Source organism: Pyrus communis, chromosome 2, assembly GCF_963583255.1.
Source record: "Pyrus communis chromosome 2, drPyrComm1.1, whole genome shotgun sequence".
Lineage (NCBI taxonomy): Eukaryota > Viridiplantae > Streptophyta > Magnoliopsida > Rosales > Rosaceae > Pyrus > Pyrus communis.
This window is the reverse complement of record NC_084804.1, coordinates 1,519,502-1,532,004: the sequence shown is the minus strand read 5'-3', so window position 1 is coordinate 1,532,004 and position 12,503 is coordinate 1,519,502. Positions and strand designations below refer to the sequence as shown.

General features: G+C 38.4%; 1 protein-coding gene across 2 annotated transcripts; it reads left to right on the top strand.

Moving 5' to 3' along the window:
• The first annotated feature begins 4,647 nt into the window (after positions 1–4,647).
• Positions 4,648–11,427, top strand: LOC137727104 (phospholipase A I-like). 2 transcript variants are annotated; one of them, XM_068466036.1, is made up of 18 exons: positions 4,648–5,482; positions 5,856–6,003; positions 6,107–6,185; positions 6,311–6,464; positions 6,559–6,768; positions 6,854–7,099; positions 7,188–7,350; positions 7,430–7,690; positions 7,795–7,916; positions 8,252–8,413; positions 8,497–8,683; positions 8,772–8,908; positions 9,032–9,170; positions 9,378–9,566; positions 9,666–10,137; positions 10,226–10,442; positions 10,548–10,637; positions 10,733–11,427. In XM_068466036.1, the coding sequence occupies exons 1-18, from the start codon at positions 4,958–4,960 to the stop codon at positions 11,180–11,182; spliced, it is 3,951 nt and encodes a 1,316-aa protein (XP_068322137.1). In that variant the 5' UTR covers positions 4,648–4,957; the 3' UTR covers positions 11,183–11,427. The 2 variants fall into 2 exon arrangements, with proteins under 2 accessions (XP_068322137.1, XP_068322136.1); XM_068466035.1 differs by having other exon boundaries at positions 9,663–10,137.
• The last annotated feature ends 1,076 nt before the right edge of the window (positions 11,428–12,503 follow it).

The window sequence follows — 12,503 nt, the reverse complement described above, 5'->3', positions numbered from 1 at the left end:
CAATGCAGGGCTTGAAATAGACTAATAACTTCTGAAATGAGTCTTGGAGCCATTTTAATTGGATGCAAGTAGTGAGTAATTGTTCCAATTGGCACAGGAGCAGCCGCAAGAACAAGATAATTCTTCTTCACCTTTTTCTCCTGGACGCAAGAAGAGAAAAATAAACTTAATGACCTAAAGAATACAAGCTCCGGGTTGGAGACAGCAAAGGTGATCCTCAGCTTCTGAGTTATCGGAGTCTGCCCTCCCCCTCCCAGTAATTAAGGCTATCAAATCTAAATATATGCCAAAGGCACGAGTGGCAAAGGTTGCACAACTTTCTTTAATATTGCCTGTAGTTGATGAAAGTAAGTAATTAGCTGCTCAAGAAACATTTGATAGTTCCCGATAAAAGATATTGAATGGACAAAACACCATCAAAATGTGTAATGACACGTACTGTTGTACCAGCCGGTTTGCCCAAAAGCACGAATCCATCAGTTACAGCTACAATTCTTGATTTCCAGTCAATTTCATAGCACCTGATCAAAATTTTCATGTGAACAAGAATAACGCTAGTAAAAACTATGATAAGGACCTGTAAAACATTGTGTTTTACCTAAGAAAACGCTTTGGGTGTACATGAACACATAAGTAGGTTCCAGTTTCAACAAATTGTTCTGGATGTGTTATCGGGAAAGTCTTTTAGTACTGACGGTGCTGTAACTTCTTTAAATACCCTCATCTGCTCTGGGGTTGCAGTTGGAGGAGGCCATGGACACACAAGGGCACAATATACAGCTCCAAAAATGGATGGGATCTGCAACACACCTTCAAAAGAATGAAATTTTTTCCATTTACCACTCAAACTTGATAATGGCGGAAATCATGTGACATAAATCAACAAAAAACAATGTGAAGACAAAAAGAGCAGCACTCATTAAAGAGAAAGATCCAGAACTTTGCAGATATATTCTTGAACAATCCCCCCTTCTGAAACTACCAAGTGCTCGATTCTTGGTGGTCCATTGTCCGAGGGGCATGGAAGCAACCGAGTATATTCAGGGTAGCTGAAAGAAGATATGCTATCAAAGTCAACAAACGAGAGAACACAAAAAGGCAGAAATTCCATGTAACATTTTGTTGGCTAAAATTATATCGACACATTATCGATCGCAATGATCACATATTGGCAGTTCGATAAGAATATCCTTGTTGATGATAATTAATTGGGATTTAGTCATCAATGCTGAGTTCTTATTTCCAAACAGGGTACTGAGTTTTCGGTCAGTTCCATCTTTGCTTTCACACATAATGAGCAGAAAATGTAGATGAGACTTATAGTTTTCTCGTTTTTATGTTCGTTGTCGTAACTTATACACTGTTTCCTTAAAATTGTTGCGTAGTTTTAAACTTTTAGTAGGTTGGACTAGCTAACTTCAATGTATCGTCATCATGTTTTTCAGGTTGAGATTTGTTTGACATCCAACATTAGGACTAGTACGATTCCTTCGCTTGATGTACACCATTTTGGTTAGGCCTTCTGCTTCCGTTTCTTTCGATTTAGTTATCTAAAATCTTAAATAATTTAAAATATTGTTAAATTTTCCTTCTTCCAAACAAACATGTTTTGTTTGGTGATGCAGCTGATCTGTATACTGCAAAACATCCTTTAGTCATCTGCACAGATGATTCTGGGGTGTTCTCCAGTCTTTCCAACGAGTACAACCTCGCTGCTGCTGCGTTTGGTAGGTCTGATTTCATTGGATCATGTAATGTAAATTAGACTGATAGCTGATAATCGCTGCTTGTTTACTTTCTTGACTTCTTAGGCCCTGGAAAAAGGGAACTATTTAGCAAGAAATTCAATAGAATTTATATTTGCTGATGACGGAGTGAAGAGAGAATTGAAGGGAATCCTCAATTCTGCTGAAAAGAAGCTAGTTCTATGATTACCATTGCAATTATAAGGCACGTAACTGCTTATGGACTCTCGTAGTATATAGCTATGTTGGCAATCAACTAGAACTACTCATTTCCGCAAGCAAAATTCATTTCTCAGATGTGGCCGGATACCAACTGAAACGCTGGAATTCAACGTTGCAGATTTCTTTGAGTATGGTCAAGTTATTAGAATGTCCTACGGAAGTCGGCAGCAGCCAGTAGACCGGAGCATCCCCATGTACTGAAATCTTGATTGATATAACAAATTTCACGACGGAAGTTTCATACAAGAATGAGTAATGTTGTTGATACCATATTTTTGTACCACATTTTTATATCATCTTAGATGACATTTGATATGAACAGTCACGTTATTTGAATTAATCAGATTTTAAATTTTAGTTCATTATTTAATAAACTAATAATTAAGAACAACTAGTTAATTAAATGATAATTATGGTATACGAGGAGTTTTTCTCCTTCTTTACCTTGAGTTTTACAAATTTTTCAAATGATATGGTTGTCCACATCATATGCCACCTAAGGTGGTATAGAAATGTGGTATAAAGACATGGTATGAATATCATTACTCTACAAGAATTTGTTTCTCATTTTTGAAAATGCAATAATGTTATTCATACCATGTTTTTATACCACATTTCTATATCATCTTAGGTGACATCTGATGTGAATAGCCACATCATTTGAAAAATTTGCAAAACCCAAGGAAATTAAAGAGAAAGACTCCTCGTATACCATAATCATCATTTAATTAACTAATTTTTCTTAATTATTAGTTTATTAAATAATTAACCAAATTTAAAAATCTGATTAATTCAAATGATGTGGTTGTCCATATCAAATGTCACCTAAGATGGTAAGAAAATGTGGTACAAAAATATAGTATAAATAGCATTACTCTTGAAAATGGTGTTTCTGACGTGGGTTATGAACAATATGCAGCTTATTGAATTTCTGGTGTGGCTCAAAAAATGCAGAGCAATTGGAAATGAATTGATGAGAAAATGAGTTCATTGAATTTCTGTGGTGCTTTTTGCATTATTGCTACATCATTAGAGTTTCATCATCATAAATTTATGGTCATCTTTTATTCTCCCTAAGGAAAGCAACATTTAGGTGCATGAAAAACTCTTGAGGCATGTCTTGGTCAAATAATAACTCAACGAGGAGTGATATGATCAATTTCGCACAAGCTCGTAGACAGATCATGACCGTTTTTGTGTTGTGGATGACACAAACATGAATAACCATGATCAATTTATACGCGTGAGCAACTATAAATACTAGCATTTTTTAAGGTAATTGCTTTATGATTACGGCATAAAACTTTTTTTAATTATCACGGTCACATTTAAAAACTTCTCAGAGAGACATAAAGAATGCAATCTTATTTGCAATCTTATTGGTAATTTGTTATATAATGAGGCAAGGCAAGACTAGGGTGTAGTGAGCAATGTTCTCTCCCATCTACGACGAAGTTATAATACTCTCGCCGCAGTTATTAATTTAGCATAGACTGTAGCTTGGATGTTTAAAAAGAGAGGGGTGAACTACATTTTACACCATAAGGTTTGGGGATCATTTACAAAATAAGTCACGATGTTTCGGTTTTTGCATTTTACATCACTTGGTTTCTGAATTACACCAATTTAACCCCTTCATCAATTTTAACGTCTAATTAGACATTATGTGCTAATCTGATATATACTAGGCCCACATTTTAAGCACACGTCGACTATCAATTCCATAAAAATACTAAACGAGTAAAATAAAAACATTGAAATTAATGGTCAATGAATGCTTAAATTGTGAGTCAAGTCTATGCTGCATCAGCATGTAACGTCTAATTAGGTGATGAAATTGACGGAAAAGTTAAATTGGTGCAGTTTAGAGTACATCTAAACGAGTAAAGTAAAAACATTGAAATTAATGGTCAATGAGTGCTTAAATTGTGAGTCAAGTCTATGCTGCATTAGCAAGTAACGTCTAATTAGGTGATGAAATTGACGGAAAAGTTAAATTGGTGCAGTTTAGAGTACATCTATATTTTTACACTAGGAAAAGGGGAAGTTCGGCTAAGCCGCATAATGGGCAATCTAATTGAAATCTTGCATGTGGTGTAAATTGTATTTAACCCAAAAAGAGAAAAAACGAAACAAGGCAAGCTACAAAGTCATTACAATGAAGGAGATTATATATGAGAAATTTTATTTGAATCCATATAACCTCTTTCTATACTCAACTTATGATCCAAAAATGATCATTACAATGAGGAATGATCCAAAAATGATGCATCCATTTCTCTACAACATTCACTAAGAACTCTCTCTTCAACTTCCCCTGGATCTCCCAGTATATTATGTAGTGGCCTGGTTGGGACTTGCTCAGTATTTGATCAGCTCGGCTTTCGACTTCTCAGTATTTGATCAGACCCTTTCTGGGCCACCATTTGAAGGTCATTTTCAGTGTTTTTGTCAATGTTTACTGTCAATATTGATGTTGTTTCGTAAAAATGGTGATTTTGTATGGTAGGGTTTGAAAATTAGATGTGGGTTTATTGATAAATTTTAATTTTAGGGTTAATTTTATTTTGTACTTCGATGGTAATTATGCGATAAGATAAAAATAATAATTTTCATTTACAGTTTAATTTGGACGTAAAGAAAGGCTAGTTTCAAATAAAATTTCCCATTGTATATTTCACTTAGTTTCTGTTTTGTTCTCTCCCTGTCGAAACAAAACCTCCAAAGCTCAATACATACACAGGCCACACAGGCCGTCTGGATTTCTCTCCCGCCATTAATCCCAATTCTCCTTCCTCCAAAAACCCTAACCCTCGACCCTCGCATTTCTCCCCCAAATCCAACCTCCAACTTCACACAGACCCACAATTGCCCCTCTCGCCGGCGTGATCGCAATCGCGCCATGAATTTCCAAATGCCACTCCAGCTGAACTCCCAGCCATCTGATCAAGATCGCCGCTGAATTCGAACTCTAATTGTGGCCGATCACAATGTCTTGGGGACTGGGCTGGAAGCGGCCCTTGGAGATCTTCCATCTTGTGCTCACGTACGGCACCGAGGGTCCGCCGGAGACCTTCGACCGTACGTCGTCGGCGTCGTCCTCGTCGTCCTCCTCTTCCGTGGCGACGCAGGATCAAGAATTAGGGTATCGGATCGACTTGGATTGGCAGGCTGGGGACGATGAGGAGCAGGTGGCTCTGAGGCTCCAGTCGCAGCTAATGGTGGCGTTGCCGATGCCTCAGGACACGGTGGTGGTCGAATTGAGGACCGAGGAGGCAGAGGAAGCGAATGTGGGTGTGGACATGAGGGTGGTGAGGCGCAGAGAGCCGTTGAGAGCTGTGACCATGACCAAGACGGCCGGGTCCGGCCAGCAAAGCGATGGCACTGGAGTCTTGACTCGCTTGCTGCGCTCCAATTTCGCTTCAACAATGCCTGCAGTTGCCGACGGCGAGGCGGCCTGCGGTGTGCATTGGCAGTGCGTCACCGTGGTCAATCTGAGTGGTTGTGGGTTGTCGGTGAGTCTTTCTTTAAATCCTTTTGTTCATTCATTGTATTTATTGTTTTTCTGATTGTCTGTATAAATGTATAATTGATTTATTAAATTTTGATTGATTGCTGTGTAATTTTTGGAAATAAATGACTGTTCTTGGTGTAGTTTTTCCTAATTTTAGAGCTAAACCAGAACTTTCTAGTACTAGTTTCTCTAAATAGTTAGATTGATTAGTTTTGTTACTTTCAAATACAGCTTGTCGATACTGTAAAGATACAATTGTGTTCTTTTTTAAATTATGTCAAGAAAGTGATTTTCTTTTTAGTGATTGTGTGAGATTAAGGAATCTTGAGATAAGTTCTGAGTTTCTATCTCTATTTCTTGCATACTACTCACAGGTTTTACCGGTAGAGCTGACTCGGCTGCCTCTTCTCGAAAAGCTGTACCTTGATAACAATAAATTTTCGCTTTTGCCTTCTGAGCTTGGTGAACTGAAAAGCTTAAAAGTCCTCAGGGTAGACTACAACATGCTGGTTTCAGTACCTTGTAAGTTTGGAATCCTGTTATCAATCTAATCAGCTTCAAGTTCATATTTCGGAGGTGAAATCTTTCATATTCATTTTATTATTTCTGTTGGACCTGTAAGCAGTAGAGCTGAGGCAGTGTGTTGGATTGGTGGAACTTTCATTGGAACACAACAAGCTTGTCCGGCCTTTGCTGGATTTCAGGTCATTTCATCAGCACTTGAACATATTTAATTTTCTATACATTTTTTCAACTCTTAAATAAAGATGCGTTTGTAAAGTGTATGATTTTCTCTAGGGTCTAATGGTTCCCTCCAATTTTATGGCAGGGCTATGGCTGAGCTACGAGTTCTTAGGCTATTTGGAAACCCTCTTGAATTTCTTCCTGAAATCTTGCCACTCCACAAACTTCATCATTTGTCTCTTGCGAATATCAGGATTGTGGCAGATGATAACTTGAGATCAGTGAACGTGCAAATAGAGGTAGTGATTAATGCAATTTTCATAGAAGTTTTTGTTCATTGCAATTGATAATCTTAGCCTGTACATTATTGAAATACACTGATGGTAATTGCAGATGGAAAATAGTTCTTATTTTGGCGCGTCCAGGCATAAGCTAAGCGCCTTTTTCTCTCTTATATTTCGGTTTTCTTCTTGTCATCACCCTTTACTAGCATCTGCACTTGCAAAGATTATGCAAGACCAAGGAAACCGTGTAGTCGTTGGCAAAGATGAGAATGCAGTAAGGCAGCTTATAAGTATGATAAGCAGTGACAACCGTCATGTGGTATGTTGGTTAGCTGTCCTGACAAAGATTTCACTGCTTATCACTCTTCTGCTGCATAGGGTTTAAGAATTCCGACTTCTGGCAGGTTGAACAAGCATGTTCTGCTCTTTCATCTCTTGCTGCAGATGTTTCAGTTGCCATGCAGTTGATGAAATCTGACATTATGCAACCCATCGAAACGGTTTTGAAGTCTATGCCCCAGGGGGAAGTAATTTCTGTGTTGCAAGTTGTGGTGAAGCTGGCTTTTGCATCTGATGCTGTAGCTCAGAAGATGCTGACCAAGGATGTATTGAAGTCTTTGAAATTGTTGTGTGCCCTTAAAACCCCTGAGGCAAGTTCTGTACTTTTTCCCTAAGGCACTGACGATCATACTTTTCTTGTTAGTATTGTCGTTTAATTTAAGGTTTATCTTTCATTAGGTACAAAGATTAGCTTTGCTGGCAGTAGGTAATTTGGCCTTCTGTCTGGAGAATCGCCGTCTTTTGGTTACTTCTGAAAGCTTGTGTGAACTTCTAATGCGCTTGACGGCTGCACCTGAGCCCCGTGTGCATAAAGCTGCAGCTCGTGCTTTAGCAATTCTCGGTTTGTCTCTTGAGTTTACTTTGCTTTCAAGGATTTAGTCTTTATATTTCGAGTTTTGTTCATGTCATACCTTTTGCAGGGGAGAATGGAATCCTGCGACGTGCCATAAGGGGGAGACCGGTGCCAAAGCAAGGACTGCGCATACTTTCAATGGATGGTGGTGGTATGAAAGGTCTGGCAACTGTGCAAATTCTTAAAGCAATTGAGAAGGGAACTGGAAAACAGATACATGAGTTGTTTGACCTCATATGCGGCACATCAACGGGTGGAATGCTTGCTGTTGCACTTGGCATTAAGCTAATGTCTTTAGACCAATGTGAAGAAATATACAAAAACCTTGGTGAGTATGCTGTATTAGGAATGAGTGTGCACAAAGCTTGCCCTTGCTCATTGTTCATGTTTTTTTTGTTTAGTTCTTTACATGTCTGATGTCATGATTTGCAGGAAAACTTGTCTTTGCTGAACCTGCGCCAAAGGATAATGAAGCTGCAAGTTGGAGAGAGAAGTTGGATCAGCTCTATAAAAGTTCGTCCCAGAGTTTTAGAGTTGTTGTACATGGATCTAAAGTATGTTCTTCATGCTTTATATTTGTTTTGTTTGTTTATATATCTTTCATTTTCCCTTACTATTTTGGATTTCAAGATTGATGTGTAAAATATTTTGAGAGGGATGAAATTCCCCTCACCCCCCACCCCCCTCTTTGCCCTTTCTGTATCTTATTCAGGAAGTTTCTATTTTTACTGCAATCATTTTTGTCTGATCTCTTGTTTTCCTCATAAATTCTAGAAAGGAGTGGAATTTTGTGAAGCATTTAGTTAAAACAGGAGTAATTTTTTTATTTATATTTTTCTGCCCTGTTGCCTTGTGTTCTAATGGATAGTTATAACATATTGTCTTGCAGCATAGTGCAGATCAGTTTGAGAGATTGTTGAAGGAAATGTGTGCCGATGAGGATGGGGATCTGTTAATAGAGTCCGCAGTTAAAAACGTTCCCAAAGTTTTTGTTGTATCAACTTTGGTGAGCGTGATGCCAGCTCAGCCTTTCTTATTCCGAAATTATCAGGTTTGAGACAACTTTTTCCTTTGTTGAAAGGTCATCAATTCACTGCTTAAATTTTAACTTGTTATTTTGTACTCCATTTCTAGTATCCTGCGGGAACACTAGAAGTGCCTCTTGCAATTTCAGAAAGTTCAGGAATAACTGGACCACCTCCTGGATGTGCTGAAGGTGGCTATAAGCACAGTGCCTTTATAGGAAGTTGTAAGCATCAAGTATGGCAAGCTATAAGAGCGTCATCTGCTGCTCCGTATTATCTTGATGATTTCTCAGATGGTACTCTCTTTTGTTCTTAAGCATGCATATTACCTCTTTATTGGTTTTAAATTTTTTTTTAAATGTTTCTATCTTACAATGTGTACAGATGTAAATCGTTGGCAAGATGGTGCAATAGTGGCAAACAATCCTACAATCTTTTCCATTAGAGAAGCACAACTTTTATGGCCAGACACAAAAATTGACTGCTTAGTTTCCGTTGGCTGTGGTGATGTTCCAACAAAGGTAAAATCATAACATCTCCTATGCTTGTGAAGAGTCAATTTAGGAAATATTTCATAATATTTTGTGCAAGATTAGGGAGTGATTACTCGGCTTTATTGGTTCACACAAAATCTGCTAGTGTAGGTGCGAAAAGGTGGTTGGCGTTATCTGGATACTGGTCAGGTATTGATAGAAAGTGCATGCTCTGTGGAACGGGTGGAGGAAGCTTTGAGCACATTGCTACCCATGCTCCCTGGAATACAATATTTTCGGTTTAATCCAGGTATGTGTTAAGTCTGAAGTAATATGTTTACATGAGCATGAAATGTCTGGAATCTCAACCCACTGCATGGGAAACCAATTTGGATTAAGTTTTAACGTTTTTCAAACCTTAACTACTTTTGTTTTCATGCATCGACTTTTTCTCTGATGTGGCTTTTTATTTCAAGTACTATTCTCAAACAGTGCACTTCTATCTCTTCTCCTGCAGTTGATGAACGCTGTGATATGGAACTGGATGAGACTGATCCTGCACTCTGGCTGAAATTGGAAGATGCAGTTGAGGAATATATTCAGAAAAATTCTCTTGTACTTAAGGATGCCTGTGAGAGACTACTTATGCCCTTTCAACATGATGAGAAGTGGTCACATGTCCCCAAGTCAAAGGCATCAAATGACGGTATTGATGCTGACATTTTTCTTCAATTTCTCTGTGTGAATTTCAGTTTTTACTCTTTTTTCTAGAATGTAAGCTCTGTTGATACTTTTACTGTAGCAGAGGAAAAAAGTCCGTCTCTAGGTTGGAGGCGCAACGTACTACTTGTCGAAGCTTCGCATAGCCCCAATTCTGGTCGTGCTCAGAACCATGCTCATGCACTTGAGTCATTTTGTGCTCGTAATGGAATACGATTATCGCAAATGCAAGGCATATCAGGATTTGTGAAAACGGTACCAGCAACAACGTTCCCAACTCCGTTTGCATCACCTTTATTTCCTCCAAGCATTCCATCAAGTCCACTTTTCTACAGTCCTGATTTTGGCCCACAGAGGGTTGGCCGAATCGATTTGGTCCCACCTTTAAGCTTAGATGGACAGTCTGGAAAAGGAGCTGCATCACCACCTGATTCTCCTTCAGGACCTAGACAGCTTTCTTTACCCGTCCAGTCATTGCACGAGAAGTTACAGAACTCGCCCCAAGTGGGGATTGTACATTTAGCCCTTCAAAATGACTCTCTTGGCTCGATATTAAGGTCAGTGTTACTGGACTGATATTTTATAATTGCGAGTTAATGTTATATATAGCTCTAGTTTTAATTTACCAGCCGTTTGCTTCTTTAGTTGGCAGAATGATGTATTTGTGGTTGCTGAGCCTGGAGAGCTTGCAGATAAGTTTCTTCAGAGTGTTAAACTGAGTTTGATATCAGTGGTGCGAAACCGCCGCAGGAAGGCTGATTCATCTTTCGCCAATATTTCAACTATTTCTGATTTGGTTGCATGTAGACCGTACTTCCAAATTGGAGGCATCGTTCACCGTTATATGGGACGCCAAACTCAAGTATGTTGCTTTAGCATTGAAACCATTGATTTTGCTACTTGTTGGATAGTTGCCAAACTGCCGAACTACTAACTGTGATTTGTTTAATGATGGAATTTATTAAAGGTTATGGACGATGGCCAAGAAATTGGAGCATATTTGTTTCGTAGAACTGTGCCTTCTATCCATTTAACACCTGATGATGTTCGCTGGATGGTACACTATCACCTTTACGTTTGTGAAGTTAAATATGAATATGGGCACACGATTTAAGTGATCAAACTGATGCTTTTTGTCTTTGATAACTATAGGTCGGAGCTTGGAGAGATAGGATCATTATTTGCACAGGGACATATGGACCTACGCCACCACTGATTAAAGCATTTTTAGACTCTGGCGCTAAAGCTGTTATAAGTTCTTTAGCTCAGCCCCCAGAAACACAGCTGACAGCAGTCCATGGATCTGCAGAGTTCAGTGTTTTTGAAAACGGGAAGTTTGAGATTGGCGAGGAAGAGGCCGAAGACGAAGTCGAAGATGAGGAGGCTGAGCCTACCAGTCCGGTGAGTGACTGGGAAGATAGTGAAAACGGGGACCGGTCTACAGGTTTTTGGGATGACGATGAGGAAGAGGTGTCGCAATTTGTTTGTCAATTGTACGAGTCACTGTTTCGAGAGGGTGTGAGCGTGGATGTTGCTCTACGACAAGCTCTTGCCTCGCACCGGAAGTTGAGGTATTCATGCCATCTTCCCAGCATACACTAGATTGCTAACCAAATCTCATACAGGAAAATAAAGAAAATTGAAACAAAAATCGTAGGAAAATAGAAACGAGAATAACGAGGAAATAAGAGGAAACATCCAATTTTGAGGCTTACAAACAGAGAACAAGAGTGAAATGTTGTAACGGTGTTTGGCGTTAATAGTAGATATATGAGCTCAAATGTTCTAACTCTCTTGTTTCCAAATGTTTATTTCTGCATTACATTAGTTATATGTTCCTTCCTTCAGTAAGTTCCCCAATGTTTTCTGCTTGTGTGAAAGAGTTTGAATAAATGGAAGTATGCTTTGTTTTGTCGTTTTCACGACTCAACCTACAATAGACCTATGACGCATCTGGGATGCCAAGGTGGCGGTATTTAAGACATAGTGTAGTGCGTAATTGGTTAAAGATGTTGTCACCGTGACATTCTAATTGTAGGTAAGTTTCTCTTCGACGTTAGTTAAGTTGTAAGGTCGTGGAGGGTTTAGGAGTTCTTTTCACAAACTGTACGTGGAAAAGAAATGCCAAAGAAAAAAGATTTAGTTTGAGTTGACAAAGTGTCATCTCTAAAGAAAACCTAATTTGAGCCTTGGGCTCTCTTTTTTATCTTTTCTTAAGCAAATGGACGGACCACCAATCTCGGAAAGAAATAAGAAAGGCTTAGCCAAAATAGTCATTGTTATAATTCTTTATTTTGATTCATGACAATGAAAATTAATAGAAGTGGTTCATAAGTTTGTTCACAGTAAATCATTTTGGTTTTTTCATGAAAAATATCAATATTTTCGTTAAAGTGTCACATGACTTCCTTTTTAAATGTATTTTTGTCAAAACAACCCCTTCACTTAACGAGAATTCTAGTAGATTTTTTATAGACTGATCAAAATGATTTACGATTGACAAATTCAAATACTACTTCTATTGATTTTCATTGTTAATGATCATTTTGACTAAACAGCCAAGAAAAAGCTAGCCAATCGTTATAAGAAATTTCACAGGGCTTTCTCCTATTCAATAATTTCAATTACCAACTGAAAGAAATGATTTTGTCACTTAAGCTTTTGATTTTAATCAATTGCATGTTCCCTTTATACAGTTCCACTCATGACTGTTCAGCTGGGGCTGAAGGACAAAATGAATGAATCACATGCCTCAACAGCATTTAACAATTGCATCACTGTAGACCCATGCGTAATCAATTAGTTAAAGCGGTGTCTCTCTCCATTTGTATTCCTTTTATCTTCGCTATTGGATCAAAAGAAGTTAAACCTTCCAAGGAAAGCATAAAAAGGTCGGAATTTTCTACCCTTCGTAAGAAAATGG